General features: G+C 46.6%; 1 protein-coding gene across 2 annotated transcripts in view; it reads right to left on the bottom strand.

Annotated features, from left to right (window-relative positions):
* Positions 1 to 15,174, bottom strand: part of MYO5C (myosin VC) — a 212,488-nt gene that overhangs the window by 154,008 nt on the left and 43,306 nt on the right. For both annotated transcript variants that reach the window (XM_040342694.1, XM_040342692.1), the window contains exon 2: positions 1,424 to 1,534. In XM_040342694.1, the coding sequence (XP_040198628.1) occupies positions 1,424 to 1,534 (111 nt within the window). The remainder of the gene's footprint in view (positions 1 to 1,423; positions 1,535 to 15,174) is intronic.

A 15,174-nucleotide genomic window follows, 5' to 3' on the forward strand; every position in this document is an offset into this window, starting at 1 on the left:
GGGATAGCACGCTGTTACCGGAGCTTACATTATAATTGTCTCCGCTCTGCTCGACACAGCCCCGCCTCCTCCTGACCTGCGCCTGTGATAGACAGAACGCCGGTCCAATGCTGCAATGCTTTCTGTCTATTACAGGCACAGGGTCAGGAGGAGGCGGGGCTGTGTTGAGTAGAGAGGAGACAATTATAATGTAAGCGCCGGTAACAGCGTGCTATCCCGCGGCTCTCCTCTTCCTCCAGCCATGCATTCCTCTGCCCAGGCGAAGGCTGCAATGGGCACAGGGAGGCTGCAATGAGCACAGTAAGGCTGCAATGGGCACAGTAGGGCTGCAATGGGCACAGTAAGGCTGCAATAGTGGGAACAGTGTGGCTGCAATAGTGGGAACAGTGTGGCTGCAATAGTGGGAACAGTGTGGCTGCAATAGTGGGGACAGTGTGGCTGCAATAGTGGGAACAGTGTGGCTGCAATGGGCACAGTATGGTTGCAATGCACACAGTAAGGCTGAAATGGGCACATTGAGGCTGCAATGGGCACAGTGAGGCTGTAATGGGGACAGTATGGCTGCAATGGGCACAGTATGGCTGCAATGAAGCTGCAATGGGCACAGTGTGGCTGCAATAGTGGGAACAGTGTGGCTGCAATAGTGGGAACAGTGTGGCTGCAATAGTGGGAACAGTGTGGCTGCCATATTGGGAACAGTGAGGCTGCAATAGTGGGCATAGTGTGGATGCAATAGTGGGCACAGTAAAGCTGTAATAGTGGGCACAGTGTGGCTGCAACAGTGGGCATAGTGTGGCTGCATTGGTGGGCACAGGTGAGGCTGCATTGATGAGCACAGGTGAGGCTGCATTGATGAGCACAGGTGAGGCTGCATTGAAGGGCACGGGAGAGGCTGCACTGATAAAGTTGTTGTTAATATTTATTTTTGTAACTTATTTTTGCATAAAATCTTTAAGTGTCATTTCATGAGACAATTTATGGGGACGTGTCTAGGGGCGGGGCAGGGTAGGGATTGAGTAGGGCACTGGTGGCGAGTAACCTTCAAGGCCTGACTAGTGGCTCAGGACTTGAAATTTTTAGTTGAAACACACGTATAACAGCAAGATTGAGGAAAATAAGTCATGTTGGACTTGGCAGCATGACACTATTGATGGAGACAGATATGTAATATCCTCTCACTGATGAGTGATCGGGAAAAGTAAATAGGTGTCTCCCATTATGAGGAAAGGGAGATCCCAATATAACCGAGACATTGATCACCCCTTTATAAAGATATGTGAAAGGCAATGGTGACTCTATCTATTGTATTATAATAAGTCCTAACATGGCCACCATTGAGAAGCAACAAATCCAACTTTTACTACAATATATTCACTTATACCTAAAAAATGTACTAACAATGCCCCTCCCCCATCTTCCTTACAGAGCCATCTTCTAAGCGTAGGTGAAGCACAGTGTCCCCGATCTTCAGGTCTTTTGTGATTTCCGCAGATTTCCAAACTTCATCTGCATCAGGGATCCAAACCCGATTGTACTGGAAGAAAAAGAGAAAAAAAAATGTGTTTGTTTAAACTATACAATGCAACACGACTACATTCAGACAATGCTTTTGCACCATGTGCCCCCACAGACAATACTTCTGCACCATGTGCCCCCACAGACAATACTTCTGCACCATGTGCCCCCACAGACAATACTTCTGCACCATGTGCCCCCTCAGACAATACTTCTGCACCATGTGCCCCCACAGACAATACTTCTGCACCATGTGCCCCCCAGACAATACTTCTGCACCATGTGCCCCCACAGACAATACTTCTGCACCATGTGCCCCCACAGACAATACTTCTGCACCATGTGCCCCCACAGACAATACTTCTGCACCATGTGCCCCCACAGACAATACTTCTGCACCATGTGCCCCCACAGACAATACTTCTGCACCATGTGCCTCCACAGACAATACTTCTGCACCATGTGCCCCCACAGACAATCCGTCTGCACCATGTGCCCCCACAGACAATACTTCTGCACCATGTGCCCCCACAGACAATACTTCTGCACCATGTGCCCCCCACAGACAATCCGTCTGCACCATGTGCCCCCACAGACAATACTTCTGCACCATGTGCCCCCACAGACAATACTTCTGCACCATGTGCCCCCACAGACAATACTTCTGCACCATGTGCCCCCACAGACAATACTTCTGCACCATGTGCCCCCACAGACAATACTTCTGCACCATGTGCCCCCACAGACAATACTTCTGCACCATGTGCCCCCCCAGACAATACTTCTGCACCATGTGCCCCCCCAGACAATACTTCTGCACCATGTGCCCCCACAGACAATACTTCTGCACCATGTGCCCCCCCAGACAATACTTCTGCACCATGTGCCCCCACAGACAATACTTCTGCACCATGTGTCCCCCCAGACAATACTTCTGCACCATGTGCCCCCCACAGACAATACTTCTGCACCATGTGCCCCCCCAGACAATACTTCTGCACCATGTGCCCCCACAGACAATACTTCTGCACCATGTGCCCCCACAGACAATACTTCTGCACCATGTGCCCCCCCAGACAATACTTCTGCACCATGTGCCCCCACAGACAATACTTCTGCACCATGTGTCCCCCCAGACAATACTTCTGCACCATGTGCCCCCCACAGACAATACTTCTGCACCATGTGCCCCCACAGACAATACTTCTGCACCATGTGCCCCCACAGACAATACTTCTGCACCATGTGCCCCCACAGACAATACTTCTGCACCATGTGCCCCCACAGACAATACTTCTGCACCATGTGCCCCCCACAGACAATACTTGTGTGCACCATGTGCCCCCCCAGACAATACTTCTGCACCATGTGCCCCCCCAGACAATACTTCTGCACCATGTGCCCCCCCAGACAACTAACTCCAGTCATTTTCTACTTTCTGCCAGCACATAGTTTATTTAAAGTGGAACTTCACTCTCCCAAACAACATTGATTATTTGTAATCCTCCTCAAGCTAACCCAGACTTAAAAAGAGACGTTTTAAGAAGATTTATGCTTAAAATACAGCAAAACAATTAAAAGATAAATATGCTTAAAAAAATTACTTCTAATTAAAAAATAAATACAATTAGCCAGATTCAGGTACACGTGCCTATCTTTAGGCGGGCGTAGCGCATCTCATATACGCTACGCCGCCGTAAGTTAGAGAGGCAAGTACAGTATTCACAAAGAACTTGCGTCCTAAGTTACAGCGGCGTAGTGTAAATGGGCCGGCGTAAGCGCGCGTAATTCAAAGTAGGCTGTAGTGGGTGTGTTGTATGCTAATGAATTGTGACCTCACGTAAATGACGCGCCTAACGAACGGCGCATGCATAAGCCGATTCAGAATGGGGCTGGGCGTAGGTTAGGTTCACTTCGAAAGCATTGACTATTTGCGATGTGATTTTGAGCATGCGCACTGGGATACGTTCACGGGCGCATGCGTTCATGGAGCCGCGGATGTCAGCGGTGACATGCCCGCTGACATCCGACCCGCTCCGATCCGCCAAAGTGTGACGGAGGAAAAACCTTCTTTTCCTTCCGTCTGGGGGATCGGGTGAACACAGACATACGGTCCGTGTTCATCAGATCCCCCATAGGGGAGAGCGGAGAAAAGACAGGGCGGTCCCTGCACAGTGTGTGGTGACCGCCCTGTCATCCGCCGGCTCAGCGGGGATCAACGGAGCGATCCCCGCTGAGCAAGCGGAGGTTCACGGGGCGGATCATTATGGATCCGCCCCGTGTGAAAGGGGCCTTACTTTCTTTCTTTTTTTATCTCTTTATTGTTTTTTTATTTCCTTTAAATCAACAAAAGCTAACACAGACACAATACATATATATATTCATTATTGAGACCCTCATCGGATCACAATACCATTTTCCTATCTGATAAGTAAATTAATAAAAAAAAAAAATAAGAAAACTATCTAGAACACAGGTGTCCTCCAGGCCATCTAATGTGGCCCTCGCACCTCTTCTACAGCTACTGGTCCTCCTCCAGACCCTGTACTTTCTGCTTTCAAGCAATGCATCCAGCTTATTCCCAGCAGCAGCATAAGGAAAGGGGGGTGCACTGTGATGTAAGGGAGAGTGGGGGACTCAACTTCTGATGGTGGGGTGGATCTTGACATCTAATGTAAGGGGAGGGGTTGTGCTGGACATCTAATCTTAAAGATACAACCGGCCCCTTTGGCCTCGTACACCCGACCGGATCTATCCGCTGGGATTGATCCGCGGATCAGTTCCAGCAGACAAATCCGGTCGTGTGTACGGCCTAGCGGACATTTTTCGGTGGAGATTTCTCCAGCCGACGGATTTCCAGCGGATAAAAATTTCTTAGCATGCTAAGAAATCTATCCGCTTGAATCCAGTCCAGCGGACTGATCCGGTCGTCTGTACAGACTCACCGGATCAGTCCGTCCGCTCCCCTCCCTCACATGCGTCGTATTGATTCGACGCATGCGTGGAAGTATTTACCTTCCAGCGTCACGCACGTCGCCGCGACCGCGGATGTTTTCCGCGCGGATTTTGATCCGATGGTGTGTACAAGCCATCGGATCAAAATCCGGAGGAGGAATGTCCGCTGGAAACGGTCTGGCGGACCGTTTCCAGCGGATAACCCCTCGTGTGTACGGGGCCTTTGAGGGCAATCATTATGCTGATGCGGCCCATGATGAAATTGAGTTTGACACCCCTGCTCTAGACCATAACATAAACCTTTTCAGTCACTGAGATATCAGCCTCATACCGGTAATCTAAAATTACAGCCATAGGAGGCTGTTCATATTCTAACACCCCCTGTCAAGTCAATGGAGCTGCGCCATGAGCCAAACACTTGGTTTGCTGTTGTGGCCAATTAGTCACATTAAAAGTTGCAACAACAAAAAAAGCGACAATGCTTGGGATTTAACGGCAACAGAGTCAGTGTGTTGTCAGCTTACTATAGGAGTTTATGAGCTCACTGGGATTAAAACAAGCTCTGAGATAACCACAAAGGACTCCCTTCCACACCCCCCACCAACCCTCCATAGGCTTCTGCTGCTGTCAAACTCCTGTAAGGCGGGAGCAGGGGTGTAGCCTACAGACACACACAGCCTGTCTCTGGGGCACATCGGTACAGGTGCACCCTCAGCACATAGCTTGCTGAGGGGGCACCCGGAGTGAGGAGTGAACAGCACCGTTGGGGGGGTTCCAGAAGAGGAGGTAGGGGATCACTCTGTGCAATATCATTGCACAGAGCAGGTATTTTATTTTAAAGCAAAAAAAAATTATATATTCTTTACAATAATTGTAATCTTTGCTCAGGCAGGTTTCCAGTGCTCACATTTTATTTCTGACATGCCAGTTTGTGGGTGGGTCTTCACATACAATGCAATGTCTATTGGTCCTGAGTTGTATGATGACATCACAATGAGACTGCTGGCCATAGCGCCTTAGGGAAGAGGCTTTGGGGGAATGGTCACAGAGTGTGGAAGAAGCATTAGAGGAAAATGTTGCGCTAATAGAGTGAAAAATTGAATATTGATATTCAATGTGAATAAGTCCGAACAATAAAGGTCCACATCAGTCCTCAAAATTGTAGGGATAAATAACGTGTAAGAAAAAATGCAAATGAAGCCAAAACGTGATCAACACCGAGAAGGTATATAGGATGTATGCTTACCAGAAGGCAAGCAAATTAAAGCTTGTGGCTGAACCCCAGCCAGGGCCTTTAACCGGAGCTGTAGTCCAAATCAGAAGTTGGAATTCTTCCAGTAGGTGAAGTGACATAGAAATTCCAAGAAAAAGAACTCACATAGTGATGTACCGAATAAATTATCATGGACTCATATGATAGCACACTAGAAGGGAGAACCACCACCGACAGGGAACATCGTTATAATAATGCGCTTACCAGACTGATAATATAAATTGTCTTGCGGCTGCACCCCAGCCAGGGCCTTTAAGGAACTTATCTCCAGTCTTAATGGTAGAGGGCTCCCACAGTTTCCACGGCACAATGAACCACCAAAATAAATGAATAGAACCCGACAATAGTGAAGTACCGTAGGATGTAGGTTTAATAGATGAAAAAGGTACACTTACAAAAGAATCAACGATTAAAAGATAAGGTAAGCCGGCCGGCTTGTACGATCACCCGTCCTCGTGGACTGGAACGCTGTGCGTCAGAGCGTCTCCTACCCGACGTACGTTTCGTCAGATGTCACTTTTTGTTCACATTGTGGAGGAAGCATGCCGGACAAAGGAATGAGGTAAGTATTACACCTTACCCCTCTAGCCCTAGCAGGCATTTAGCCCTTGCTATGCGGGGGTGGGGGGCACTACAAGGGTACTTTCTATCTGGTGCCCGGAGTGGGGCTTTAACATGGAATTACAAGCAACCTATCTACTCCTAAAACTGTCCCCACCTCCCTCCTAACACCTATTCTGTCTAACCTGTGTAAGAAAGATGTATTTACTTTCCTATTTGCAGGGGGGAACCTTTGGTGGCTGAAGATATTGTTTGGTCATTGAGTCACTGGTAAGCAGTTATGCTCCTTACTTCTTTTTTCTGTGTTGTTATAATCGTTGCTTATATTGTTTGACATATTATATTCAGAATCTTATGACTGTTTATCTATACCATCTACTCGATTTATCCTCCTGAAGATGCGGTCCTATGATTGCGAAACTGTTGAGGACTGTATAAATCTGTGAACATACTCTTTAACCAATTATCAAGCCTGGAAGTCTATAAGTATCACATTACTGTATTGATCTTCCCATTGTGTTTATAATCTATGGTGTGATTATTATTTTTATGTAACAAATTCATTTTATGATAACTCTAACCTTGTGGTCAGTGCTGAGATAGTCCATCTTTTTCAGGAGGTTATGGTCGACAGCCTAAGCAACTGTCCCTATCTCTCTCTCCTTTTTCTCTATATACATTTACCTATTTTCAGGCCGCTCCTGTTCGGTCATGTGATCCGATGGGTTAGCCAGTGACCGAAGCAGTGGAAAGGAGACGGGCAATTGAAGCCTAAGGGTAACGTCACACGCTCAGGCATTACCAGACCTTGTCGGAGCGTGCTCCTCCAGGGGGGGCAGTAGGCTTACCGCAGGGCTCGACAAAATCCGGGCGCCCGGTCGCAATTGCGACTAGAATTAGCGACATGGCGCCCAGGGAAGCTTAGGCCTGCAGAAGGCCGCAAAGCCGCGGCCTCAATTACCGGCCGGCGCGGCCCGAAGCGATCGTGCAGCGGGGGAGGTGGGGGCGCACGGAGACACAGGATACCCCTGCACTTTTTTGGGAAAAAATACACTTTTTTTAATAAAAAAATAAGACAACAGTAAAGTTAGCCCAATTTTTTTTTATATTGTGAAAGATAATGTTACGCCGAGTAAATTGATACCCAACATGTCACGCCTCAAAATTGTCTCCGCTCGTGGAATGGCGACAAACTTTTACCCTTTAAAATCTCCATAGGCGACGTTTAAAAAATTCTACAGGTTGTATGTTTTGAGTTACAGAGGAGGTCTAGAATTATTGCTCTCGCTCTACCAATCGCGGCGATACCTCACATGTGTGGTTTGAATACCGTTTACATATGCGGGCACTACTCACGTATGCGTTCGCTTCTGCGCGCAAGCTCGGCGGGACAGGGCGCATTTTCTGGCTCCTAACTTTTTTAGCTGGCTCCTAGATTATAATTGGTGCCAAGTGCCGTTGACCCTGTAACTATGCAGGCACCATCAAACAGAGAACCCCCCCCCCCCCCCCAGCAACCTACCTAGTCCTAGAGGAACCAGGGGCTGCTCTATACAAACTATTTTTATACATCTGTCAATAAAGTTAGTTATGCATTTGCTAACCACAATTTGCCCGGTTCCATAATGATTTATAGTGATCCAGAAAATCAATAGCAAGTTCCAGGAACTTTCTTAGCATCAGCAAACGGGCCAGGATAAGTGTGAGTGGGATTAAAGCGGTAGTAAAGTCCACTTTGTGATTATTATTTTTTATAAATCAGGAATGCTTTATGAAACAAAAAAGACAATACAGCACAGATAGTCACATAAAGAGTACAATGCCATATCTGAGTAGCAGTCCAATACAAAGCTACAAAACTCAATCCTACAATGCCATGCTGCATATGCCTCTTCCATAAACAGAAACAATAATGCAACAAATAAAATATAAAATCTGGCACATGTACATGGGAGACTGAATAGTAGCAGGTAAACAGTCAGTCGATTTGTCTAACAACAATGAGAAAGACAGATAGTCAACTTGTAACTCCCCCAAAGCTGCACCGATCACCGCTGACTGTCCCTGTATCCTCCTCCAGTCCCCCTTCCGTGATGCTGCTCTCCCTCTCCACGCACCGTGTCCCCCTCCGTGCTCCTGCTGTACTCCTCCACGCTGTGTCCCATGTCCTCTTCCGTGATGCTGCTCTCCCCCTCCGTGCTGCTGCTGTCTCCTCTCCGTGTCCCGTGACCCCTCTTGCTGCTGTCCCCCTCTGCGCTCCGTGTCCCCTCCATGTCCTTCTCCACTCCCTCTGTAAGGATGAAGAGCGGAGGTAGGAGCCGCTAAACCCGGCTCCTTCCTTATCCGAATATACAGTGTTTACGTTGCTTCAGTTTATGAATGGAGAGGAGCCTCTGTCTCCTGTCCACTAATTTTAGCTGAGTCTGCAGAGAAAGGGACTGGGGAATCTGTGTCCTTAATCCCTCTCGCTGTCTCAAAGGGAAGATATCAGGGGTCTATTAAGACCCCTGACATCTCACCAAAGCCCCCCAACAGGGCTAAAAAAAAGAAAAAAATGCAATAAATAATAAAAAAAAATAATTGTAAAAAATAATAAAAATGAAAATGAAAAACACACTGACACAATCCCCCCCCCCCCCCCAAAATGTAAATAGTAAAAATAAAAAATAAATACTGACACATGTGCTACTGTCACATGACATTAAAAAAAAGTATCGGTAATCGAACAACTCAGGAGGGTTTAGTAAATCATGAAAAAGGGGGATCATAGGAAAAGGCATATAGGAAGCAAGTTAGTCACTTGTTAGCTCTCCTCGGAGATCCTGACGCCTCCATTGGTAAATGGTACATTTCGTGTGAATATTACTTCTTGAAAAAGCCCAGCCTAACAAGTCAACACTAAGCTGTTTACTCAATCAGGGGCATTATGTTACACCCTATTCTAAGACACCCTCCCTTAGGTAACAGAAAATATGCAGAGTACGTTAGGAGCCGTTTAGTGTCCAGGATATAAAATCACGCTCACTGTCACAAGCAGGTGACATCATTGGTATCAATACACCTGGCTGGGAAATAATTCCTGTATACAGGTTTAAGAGTGAAAACAAGTATCACAAGAGCAACCACTGCAAGATTTATAACGTTTTATATATATATTTTTTTATATATATATATATATTTTATTTTTTTATTTTTATTGAAAAGTTTGTATGCAAAAGTACAAATAAAGAACATTGCAGTAGAAAATAAGAAAACAAAAAGGAAAAGACCTGTCTTCAGTATTGGAAGAAACAACGGAGATATCATGGGTTATACATTATAAATTCCCTATATCATGTAACATAGACACAATGGGGGTTATAAAGGCAAATCCACTTTGCACTACAAGTGCAAACTACAAGCGCAAAGTGCACTTGAAATTGCACTAAAAGTGTACTTGGAAGTACAGTCGCTGTAGATCCGAGTGGGACATGCAAGGGAACTAAAAAACAGCATTTTAGCTTGCACATGATTGGATAATAAAATCAGCAGAGCTTCCCCTCATTTCAAATCTACCCCTCAGACTTACAGCGATTGCACTTCCAAGAGCACTTCCAGTGCAATTTCAAGTGTTGCCTTTCGTAAATAACCCCCAATAAGTTGTAAATAATCACATATCTGCTATACAACTTCCTAGTATATCATTAGTGAAGTTTGATAGTTATAGGAGCAGTGGAGGTAAAAAACCGTACCACAGTGGACCGTACCTCACTCCACTGTAGAGTATAATTGGGAAATAAGGGGCACCTGTAGAAAATCTCTTTGTCTAAAAGACAGCAATGGTGGCCCGTAATACAGGCCACCCCCTATCCATGCGTTCCGCCCCCTAATCTACATGCGGGGGCGCCGGACAGATGGATTTCAAAGGGATTTTTTCATTAAAAGCACATGATTAGAGCCGGTGGCTCTGATAGGCTGTAAAAAAGGGTGGGCTCAGGGCACAGAGTACTGCGCCCAGAGCACACCCAGTTGTGTAACAATTTTGCTATTGTTACACTGAGGCCCTGTACACACGTCCGAGGAACTCGACAGGCAAAACACATCGTTTTGCTCGTCGAGTTCCGTGTGAAGCCACCGAGGATCTCGGCGAGCCAACTTTCCTCATTGAACAACGAAGAAATAGAGAACATGTTCTCTATTTGGCTCGACAAGTTCCTCGTCGGCTACCTCGGCCGAAAGTGTACACACCACCGGGTTTCTCGGCAGAATACAGCACCGATCGAGTTTCTGGCTGAATTCTACCGAGAAACTCGGTCGTGTGTACGGGGCCTGATTCTCCTCCCGGTCAATCAGGAAGTGGGTCTTGACCCATTTCCTGATTGGCCAAAAGGAGAAATGATCCTATTGGCCTAGAAGGAGGAGGGAGGAGTCGCACAGGCGCCTTGAGAAAACGTAGTAGAAGCAGCCGCCCGGGGGAAGCGTCGTCCGTGCCATAAATGGGGTAAGTGCCGACCGACCCACGGGAGGGGTGACCCGACTGACATGGGGGGTGGCTGTGGGTGCATTGCCCCCCCCCCAAAAAAAAAGCATCGGCCACCACTGGAAGACAGTAGAAAAGACAAAGAACCAGCAAAGGAAGGGATGACAGAAAGTAACAAGACCTTACTGGTGTACAAGTGGTTCACTGGTTTATGAATACTCGCTCAGTGCTCCGAGGACCAGGGGTGTATGATTCATGGGGTGATAGATAACCTATTAGTGTTGGATAATCCAGGTAACATGTCTAAAGCGCGGTGTGTTCAGACAGGATTATCCATTTCAAGAGAATAATACATCCAACTAGAGTAGACCAAATATTCCTAAACTGTTCCTCCCTATCGCTAGTAACATGGACCCATCTCTCTGTCTCCATGATTTTCTTCACGTCCTCCTGCCAGTCATGCAAGGTAGGGCATCTGCTCTGTTTCCAGGATCGGGGAATGAGGCTCTTTGCAGGGTTCAGAAGATAACGTTTTATATTTTTAACGTTTTTATTGTCAATGGGTTCCATTTTTTAATGGTGGGTTGCAGTTTTATGTATACAGAATGTGTTGTTACTGTCAGAGCAATCGCTGGAAATAGTGAAGAATGGTTCATGATTGGAGATATTCAGTTTTTTTGATTGACAGCTAGCCAACCCTTTCTAGGGGTGTCGGTTATAAACAATCATTTCTACATGCAGTCGTTCTCTTGCAAACAATACAACTTGAAACTAAACGTATCCAATTAATACCTGCTTAGGCCATGCGCGATCGCGTGCACGAGCGGCAGCACGGGGGTTTGTGTGTGTAAACACTGTCAGAGGAGAGAAGACAAATCGCGTGTTTCTACAAAGTAGAAACAGCGATCTGTCATCTCTCCTAGTTAGTCCCATCCCCCCACAGTTAGAACACAGTTAACCCCTTGATCGCCCCCTGGTGTTAACCCCTTCACTGCCAGTGACATTTACATAGTAATCAGAGAATATTTATAGCACTGATCGCTCTGTGAGCCTAGGTTCACACTGCTGCGAATTAAAAATAAGTAAAATCGCGCATTTTACCGCGATTTTGCGGCGATTTCGGCCGGAATTTAATGTAAATCGCGGCCCGAAATCGCAAAAAGTAGTACAGGAACTACTTTTTGAAATCGCAGATGCGGCGTCGCACTGATTAGGACAGTGCCATTGCCGACAATTGCCGCCGATTTGAGATGCGATTTGACATGTCAAATCGCATCTCAAATCGTTCCAAATCGTACCCAGTGTGAACCAGGGCTAAATGTCAAAATGTGTCAAAAGTGTCCAACCTATCCGCCGCAATACCGATAAAAATCATTAATTACCACCATTACTAGTAGAAAAAAATAAAAAACGTGAATATAAATGCCATAAATCTTTCCCATAGTTTGTAGACGCTCTAACCTTTGCGCAAACCAATCAAAATACGATTATTGCAATTTTTTACCAAAAATATGTAGAAGAATACATATCAGCCTAAACTGAGGATAAAAAATGGGATATTTACTATAGCAAAAAGTAAAAGATTCACGTATCTTTGTATCTTTAGAGAGGCAAGAACAGTGGCCCAGATTCAAGAAGCAATTGCGCCTGTGTAACCATAGGTTACGAATGCTCCTGATTCAGGAACATCGTAACGCCGACTGCAGCCTAAAATCTGCGTGGCATAAGGCTCTTATGCCACGCAGATTTTAGGCTGCATTCTTGCGTTGACCGCTAGGGGGCGCTCCCATTGTGATCAGCGTATAGTATGCAAATTGCATACTAACACCGATTCACAATTGTTGCGCGGGCCCTGCGTACGCAAGTTACGTCGTTTCCGTACGGCGTGCTTAGCGTAAGGCTGCTCCTGCTAATAGCAGGCGCAGCCAATGCTAAGGATACCCGTCGTTCCTGCGTCGCGACGTTCAAATTTTACGTCGTTTGCGTAAGTGAATCGTGAATGGCGCTGGACGCCATTCACGTTCACTTTGAAGCAAATTACGTCCTTGCGACGTCATTTGCCGCAATGCACGTCGGGAACGTTTCCCGACGGAGCATGCGCTTTACGATCGGCGCAGGAACGCGCCTAATTTAAATGATTCCCGCCCCCGGCGGGATCATTTACATTGCGCGCGATTACGCTGGGCAATTTTGCCAGCGCGCCCTCGCAATTTACGGAGCTACTGCTCCGTGAATCGAGGGCAGCGGCGCAAATTTGCGGGGGCGCAGGGCAAAATCGTTGCCCTGTGCCTCCGCAAAAAAAAGAGCAAATCTCGTTGAATCTGGGCCAGTATTCACAAAGCACTTGCTCCCTTTGTTGCGCCGGCGTAACGTAAATTGGCCGGCGTAAGCCCGCCTAATTCAAAGTAGGAAGGAAGTGGGCGTGATCTATCAAAATGAAGCGTGACCCCATGCAAATGAAGGGCTGAACGAACGGCGCATGCCCAGAATCACGTTGCATATACTCCCTAAGATACGACGGCTCAATGCCTACGACGTGAACGTAACCTACGCCCAGCCCCATTCACGTACGACTTACGTAAACGACGTAAAATACGACGGCTGTTCCCTGGTTCATACCCCAACATGACTTACACCTGCTTTATGAGGCTTAACTTTACGCCGGACGTACGCCTTACGTAAACGACGTAGATTACTGCGACGGGCGTAAGTACGTTCGTGAATCAGCGTATCTCGCTCATTTACATATTCAACGCATAAAACAATGGAAGCGCCCCTTGCGGCCAGCGTAAATATGCGCCCAAGATACGACGGCGTAGGAGACTTACGTTGGTCGGATGGAGCCAAAATTCAGGCGTATCTTATTTGCAGAATCAGGCGCATAGATACGACGGCGCATATTTACACTTACGCGGTGTATCTCGAGATACGTCGACGTAAGTGCTTTGTGAATCTGGGCCATTGTGTTTTTCTCAAAATTGTCACTATTCTTTTGTTTATAGCGGCAAAAATAAAAACCGCAGAGGTGATCAAATACCACCAAAAGAAAGCTCTATTTATGGAGAAAAAAAAATTTGTTTGGGTACAACATCACAGGACAATGCAAATGTCAGTTAAAATGACGCAGTGCCGTATCTCAAAAAATGGCTTAGTCATTGAGCAACCAAATCTTCCGGGGCTGAAGTGGTTAACAACCAGCTTACACTGCGCCCAGATTGGGCAAAGCTTTGCCCAATCAGGACACAGAATGCACTGTGCAGCGCTCAGTGCATTGCAGGGTGTTCATCGGTGCGGACACCTGGCGAACACCCTGCGAATTCGGGTCCTCGGTGAACGGCTGAACAGGCAAATGTTTGGCCCGAACTCATGCCCGGGCCGAACTGTTCGCCCATCCCTACTTAGAAGCCTGCTCCATCAGTATATAAAGGAGTGGTGCAGAGGACAATCCTGATTTGGTTTGAATACTGGTTCTGGTGGACTAACCTGTTCATCAGTATGTGGTCCTTTGGAAGAGTCACATGTCTGGGCCAGTTATTTTAAAGTGACACTAAGGCTCCATGCACACTAAAGCTGATAAAAGCTATAAAAAAACGCCAGTAGCTTTGCAGGGAGCCTTTCAACGTTTTTTTAGCGTTTTTGCAATAGCTTTAATCAGCGTTTTTCAGTGTAGCTTTTTTTTTTTATTCCTTTTTTTTTTTCAATGAATTAAAAAACGCTGGCACCAGCATTTTGGAGCGTTTTTCGGCGTTTTGCGTTTTTTAGCGTTTTTCCTGCCAAAAAAACGGCACTTTGAACGCAAATTTCGGTCGTTCAGAAAAAAGCCAATAAACTCCAAAGCTCAATAACACTAGAAAACGCCCAGGTGTGCATGGGCACATAGGCTAACATAGAGTTCAGTTTATGGGCTTTAAAAAAAAAAAGCCAAAACGCCAATAAACTACAGTTTATCAGCTTCAGTGTGCATGGAGCCTAAAGGTTTTTTTTTTTTTTAAATAACAAACATGTCATACTTACCTCCACTGTGCTGCTCGTTTTGCACAGTGTGGCCCCGATCCTCCTGTATTAGGGTCCCACAGCGGCTCCTCCCTGCATTGGGTAACCCCCTCTGGAAAGCACTCTCCCGAGGAGGTTACCTTGCGGGCGCGCTCCCAAGTCCAGCATTCGACATCCAATGGCGCCCGCGTCATTGGATTTGATTGACAACAGCGGGAGCCAATGGTTTACAATCCCTTTAATGGCATGATCCCGAGTATTTGTGTGTGTGTATGACATTCTGATTCCTTCGTACACGCGATCGGTTTTCCCGGTGGTCAAAAGTCCGCTGGGAAAACAGAGAACCTGCTCGGTTGCTTTTCCCCGTGTACACACAGCCAGTTTTCTAACAGGAAAACTGCCATGACAGCTTTGGTCG

Source organism: Rana temporaria, chromosome 3 (assembly GCF_905171775.1).
Source record: "Rana temporaria chromosome 3, aRanTem1.1, whole genome shotgun sequence".
Lineage (NCBI taxonomy): Eukaryota > Metazoa > Chordata > Amphibia > Anura > Ranidae > Rana > Rana temporaria.